This window comes from Nicotiana attenuata, chromosome 12 (genome assembly GCF_001879085.1).
Source record: "Nicotiana attenuata strain UT chromosome 12, NIATTr2, whole genome shotgun sequence".
Classification (NCBI taxonomy): domain Eukaryota; kingdom Viridiplantae; phylum Streptophyta; class Magnoliopsida; order Solanales; family Solanaceae; genus Nicotiana; species Nicotiana attenuata.
This window is the reverse complement of record NC_032000.1, coordinates 31,065,087-31,071,112: the sequence shown is the minus strand read 5'-3', so window position 1 is coordinate 31,071,112 and position 6,026 is coordinate 31,065,087. Positions and strand designations below refer to the sequence as shown.

Sequence of the window (6,026 nt, the reverse complement as noted above, 5' to 3'; positions counted from 1 at the left end):
CTAACCTTGTAAGGGAATTGTCCCCATAGGTGAATTAATTAAACATATGTGCTGCTATTTGTGGGGGCTATGTACGCACGAGGTGACGAGAGTCCGTGCATAACTACTATTATGCCTATGTCCGGGTAGTCTAGGACCCAAAAGCATGCTTACTTGTAATAATTGTAACTATATTGATGGTTTGATTTGCTTATATCATATCGAAGTGGCAAATGATTTTCTAAAAGAGTTAAACTTCATTTTCTTGACTTGTAAAAGAGAAATGTACACCTCCTTGAACAATTGCTTCTTAGATGAAGTCTTGATCGACTGGTTGAATATGTGTTTCTGTGTGTACCTGCGTCGCATGTATGATTCGCGAGCAGGGTGATTGTTTATTTGTGTTTGACCGCGTCGCATGTATGATTCGTGAGCGGGGTGATAGATGCATCTATGGTTCGCGCCATTCGACCCTCTGGCAGTGCATATTTTAAATATTGTTGGATCAAGCCGTACGACCTCGGCATGAGTTGCGCATGCTTGTATTGCTTGCATTGAAATTCATTGAAGTTGATATTGTCACTCACTGACTTGAGAATAAATGTATAATTGATGAAAACAAAATTTGGAAATTTCCCTTTGAATAAAGGAATTGATTACTTGTTTCATTCTGTTGAGTTACGACCATGCTTTATAAAAATCTTGGATTTTATTATATTAATTGTGTATCATTATTGGACCACTAGTAAGTGTCGAAGTTGACCTCTCGTCTCTACTTCTTCGAGATTAGGCGGGATACTTACTGAGTACACGTTGTTTTTGTACTCATGCTACACTTGCTGTGCATTGTTGTTGCACAGGCACACGTGATTCTAGTGGCCTACAGGGTGTAGCAGCATGGATGATGCGGAGACTAGGTGAGCTGCATTTCTCGAGACGACTCGCAGCTAGTATAGTCTTTTTCAGCGTATTGTATTTTACTTCATGTCCAATTTGTATTCTGGACAGTTATTGTATTATACCTTGTTTTACCTAGAAATTGCTCATGCACTTGTGACATCGCGTTCTGGGATGATTATGGGCTTATTCAATATTCAGGAATTGTTAAAGACACCATTATTATTTCAGCAAATTTCATTATTTACTGTTTAATGTATAAAAGATAAGTGATTTCAATATATACTAAAAAGGGAATTTAATTAACTTCTTGGTATTGGCTTGCCTGACAGTGGTGTCCAGCGCCATCACGACCCTTAGTGGATTTTGGGTCGTGACAGTTTGTAACCACCCTGAACAAGTGCATCAGCGAGCTTTATGTTCCATTGCCTAGATGCTTGTTTAAGACCATAGAGGTATTTCATAAGCATGCACACTTTCAACTCCCCCTGTTTGTGAAATCCCTAAGGCAACTGCATATAAACTTCTTCATAGAGATCTCCCTGTAGAAAAACATTGCTAACATCCATTTGAGATAAAGGCCAACCCTTGGTAGCTACTATGCTGATAATGGTCCTGACTGTGACCATCTTTGCTACAGGTGAGAATGTGTCATGGTAGTGCAACCCTTCTTTTTGATAATAACATTTAGCAACCAGCCTTGACTTGTACCTGTCTACCTCTCCATTGGCCTTCTCCTCGATCTTGTATACCCATTTGGAACCAATAGCTTGCTTCCCTGCTGGTAAGTCCACTATCTCCCAAGTATGACTATTTTCAAAAGCTTGGATCTCCTGTTGCATAGCTGTTACCCATCTGCTATTAGTGGAAGCCTGCTGAAAATTAGTAGGTTCAACTTCAGCTGAGAAAGCCTGCAAGTATGCTTGATAACCTGCTGTGAGATTAGCATAAGTAAGGGTGTCAGTCAATGGATATAAGCATTGGCCAGAGAACTTCTTAGTATTTTGGTAGTCTTTTAACCAAACTGGAGGTTTGGATGTCCTAGTAGTCTTCCTAGGCTCTTGATCATTTCTAGGCTCAAATATGCTATTGTCAGGACTAACATTGAGCTCTAGCTCAGTGTTTGGAACTAAGTCAGTTGAGGTATATTGCTCATCATGCTCAACCTCTGCTGCTTCTATGTTTTGGGCTGTATGATCAATCTGTAGGACTCTTGTAGAAGGTATATTGGTGTTTTCTATGACTGGAATATTGTCTGTAGGTGGAATGTGAGGGTCTGTGGATGTAGGCAATGCGGGATCAGGATGTGATGGTATAGAAGCTTGTGTAGGAAAGGGATCTTGTGGAATGGCCACACTTTCTTTAAAATGGAAGATATGTTCTCTAAAACATCGTTACTTACAAAGACAGTCTTAGTTTCTAAGTCAAACAATCTGTACCCCTTTTGAACTTCTGAGTAACCTATGAGGACTGATTTTCTTGCTCTCTTTGCAAACTTGTCTCCTTTTGGTAAGTTTCTAGAGAAACATAAACAATCAAACACCTTTAAGTGATCAATAATAGGTGGTTTATTATGCAAAACCTCATATGGAGATTTTCCTTGTAGTATGGATGTAGGCCACTTGTTGATCAGAAAACAGATGTCTTGATGCAATCTCCCCAAAATCTACTAAGGACAGAACTCTAAAATTGTAATGCTCTAGCCACTTCAAGTGTATGTCTATGTTTCCTTTCCACCACCCCATTCTGTTGGGGTGTGTATGGGCAACTGCTTTGATGCACAATGCCTAAGGATGCTAACGGTGCATTACATCTAGAATTAAAAAACTCTCTTCCATTATCAGATCTCAATACTTTCACATTCATGTCAAATTGAGTCTTTACCATTATAAGAAAGTCATTCAACATTGTTACAACTTCACACTTAGACTGCAACAAACACACCCAGGTATATCTACTAAATTCATCCACAATTGTAAGAAAATAATGTTTTCTATCATATGTAGGCAGCTTGTGAGGACCCCAGACATCAAGATGAATAAGCTGAAAAATACATTCAGTCTTGCTGCTACTAAGAGGGAATTTCAATCTACTTTGCTTAGCTAAAGGACATATTTCATAGTTATGTTGCAAACTATCCACTATTTTATTCTTTAAGGCAGAAATGTGCTTCATTGCCATTATTGATGGATGTCCTAATCTCATATGCCAAAGACTGCACTCATCAGTGTCCTTGGTAGCCAATGTTGCTACAGGCTTGTCACTCCATTTGAGTATATAAAGTCCATCGTTCTCTCTATCAATCCCCATCACCTTCCCATTGTAAAGACCCTGCAATACACAAAAGTCAGGGAAGAATAGAGCACAACACAGCAATTTCTTGGTCAGTTTGGAGACTGACAATAGATTGAACTTAAAATCTGGAACATATAACACATCCTTTAGTTCATATCCCTGTAGTATAGAAGCACTTCCTTTGTGTGTTACTGAACATTTGCTACCTGTTGGAACCTACACTTTGTGATTCCTGTGTTGCTCAATATTCTCTAATTTATATAAAACATCTTTATGACATGTGATATGGTGAGATGCTCCTGTATCTACTACCCATTCACACAAAGATGTATCAGACAACAATGTGGTTATACTTGCCATTAGTGTATGTATGACAATCACCTGCAGGTGTTTTGTTCAGAAGCTCCAGTATTAGTTTGTATTGACTTTCAGTGAACAGTTGTCCCATCTGTTGGCCTTGAGATAAGCTTGTAGTTTCTTCTGTTATCATGTTAGCATAAGTTCTGTTTTCTTGTCCTTGTTGTTTCTTCTTGCTCTTGAAGTCAGGAGGATATCCTATAATTTTGTAGCAATTTTCCTTGAGGTGTCCTTTATATCCACGGTGTTCACAAACAATCCCAATCTTCTTAGCCTTACATCCTTGATTATGTCCTGTCATCATAGTTAAAGGTTCCCTATTTACCTCAAGAACACTCAGTTCATGTTGGATTTCTTCTTGAATGACCAAAGCATAAGCCTGATTTACAGTCAATACTGGCGTCTTAAGCAATATCTGACTTCTCACCTGACTATAGCTTTCATTAAGCCCAACTAGGAACTGTAACAAACGCAAATTCTTAAATTGCTCAATGAAAGGCCTAGTTTCTTCACAATCACAACCAGGCGCTGGAACTAGTAGGTCAATTTCATCCCAGAGATCTTTCATTTTCGTATAATACGATGTTACCGAATCAGTACCATGCTTTAATGATCCAACTTGTATCCATAAAAGGTAAAAACGAGTGAGATTAGATTTATCAAACCTCTTCTTGAACTCGTTCCATACCGTTTTTCCATTCGAAGCGTAAATGATACTCGGCTGTAATTCTGCAGATGCTGTACGTCCTATCCATTAAAGAACAGCCGAATTACATCTTTCCCATTGATTCGCCAATTCTCCTTTGTAAGAGCTTTTCAAGCAAGTTCCTTCTATGAAACCTAGCTTGTTTTTCACCAAAAAGTGTCATCCGCATCGATCTACTCCACAAACCATAATTTTCAGGTCTTGTGAGCTTGATATCGTGCAATGCAACTCTATGCGTATCTGTAGCTGCTAAAATAGAGGATGATTGTGATCAATCGGAAGACTTACCGTTTCCGCCATGGCTGATGAAATCAAAGCTTCTAATCAGTGTTCGATGTTCAGATCCTGCAGAATTTCATCTCGATTACAGCAACCCGCTCTGATACCATGATAGAATTTGAATTGCATGTAAAGTTTGAACCCTAAATTCTAGAGAGTTCAGAGAAGAAGAAGGAAGAAGAAGAACTTGATTTCATTTCGTTAAGCACCGTTACAAGACTAAACAGTATTTAACAAACTAACTGACTATCACATGCCTCTCATGTGTGTGTATATATATTGACTAAAATGCCCTCTCTCATAACTAACTTAATTTTCAGTACAACGACTGCACATGGTTGCTTACTTCCAAATGCCCGCTCGATTTGTTGCCTAACTTTCTACTACTAATTAATAATAAAAAGTTACATTTCATTTGTATAACTATACTCTCAACACACACAAAAAAAATGTTTTAATTATTTGTAAGGTAATTAGTAGTTATTTATTTAATTTTACTTCAATTTTACCTTTTAAAATTTTAATACTTCTTGGACTTTTTATTGGATAAAACATAAATAAGTTTCATTGGGAATATATAATTAGCTATACATTACATAGAAATATTTGTCGAGATAACTCAAGTGCATGAATTAGTATATGATCAATTAATCCAGATTTGGCTTGGTTCCAATCTTAGACTAGAATGTCTATTTGACTATTTATCTACTTCCGCGTTGCTGATCGGTTTATGCTCTATCACATCTCAATTGCAAAAGACATCATATGTAGCTTGTGCAAGTATGTTTACTAGAAAGTTTTAAGTTCTTGCAAGCATCAAGGACCGGACCCCATGTGAAAAATGGAACTTTGCTTCACATGAGCTTTTTCTCTTCACTGTGTGGTCAAATAATGACTTTGGGAAGATCTACTGTATTGTCTTAGAAGAACTTTTAAATGAATTTATGCCGGACATATCATACTTGCACTATGAGATACGATTGTTATATTTTAAAGATGTTTAGAATTCTTAAAGCGTAGTATGTTATAACTTTTCGTGGATAAGTCGAGAATGACATGTTTTTTATTCATCAAAATTTCAGACTCAAAACTCATGTAATTTTTCTTTTTATTAATCCTAAGACTGCGATAGATCCTTGAGAATCATAGAAATTCTCTTGTACGGTCTTAACAGAAGGAGCTTGTCCTATAATTCTTTCTATATGACTTTCAATTTTTTTTCAATAGTTTCGAAACTTCCCTTTTGGTAAGTAAAGGGTTTACTCGATGTTGTTCCATTCCCTATTACATCTCCATGTGATGACCGCTCTTTGTGTCTGTTGTTCAATGTTTTTACATTTAAAGAGCTGGATAATTATGACACAACTTTACCATGGCCACTTTTAAATTACATTTTCAATTAGTTGCTAGATTGAATTTATGGCCACTTTTCAGTTGAGGTATGTAGATCTCCTTATAAATCTTTATGTAGGTTTGTAATACTCTTGAAAGTAGAACAAAGGAGTATATATGT

The 6,026-nt window shown here is 37.1% G+C and overlaps 1 protein-coding gene across 1 annotated transcript; it reads right to left on the bottom strand.

Moving 5' to 3' along the window:
• On the bottom strand, positions 1,380-4,710 carry LOC109236000. The gene is made up of 6 exons (XM_019402238.1): positions 4,701-4,710; positions 4,523-4,579; positions 3,509-4,275; positions 2,821-3,207; positions 2,338-2,393; positions 1,380-2,259 (listed from the first exon to the last, which is right to left on the bottom strand). Exons 1-6 carry the CDS (start codon positions 4,708-4,710, stop codon positions 1,380-1,382), a joined length of 2,157 nt encoding a protein of 718 aa, XP_019257783.1.

Bases quoted from the DNA above. Each gene is read 5' to 3' on its own strand.
- LOC109236000 (XM_019402238.1), bottom strand. The intron at 4,276-4,522 runs GTAAGTCTTCCG...TTTAATGGATAG, and splicing joins CATCAGCCATGGCGGAAACG to GACGTACAGCATCTGCAGAA. The intron at 3,208-3,508 runs GTCTGATACATC...TGTGTATTGCAG, and splicing joins GCAAGTATAACCACATTGTT to GGTCTTTACAATGGGAAGGT.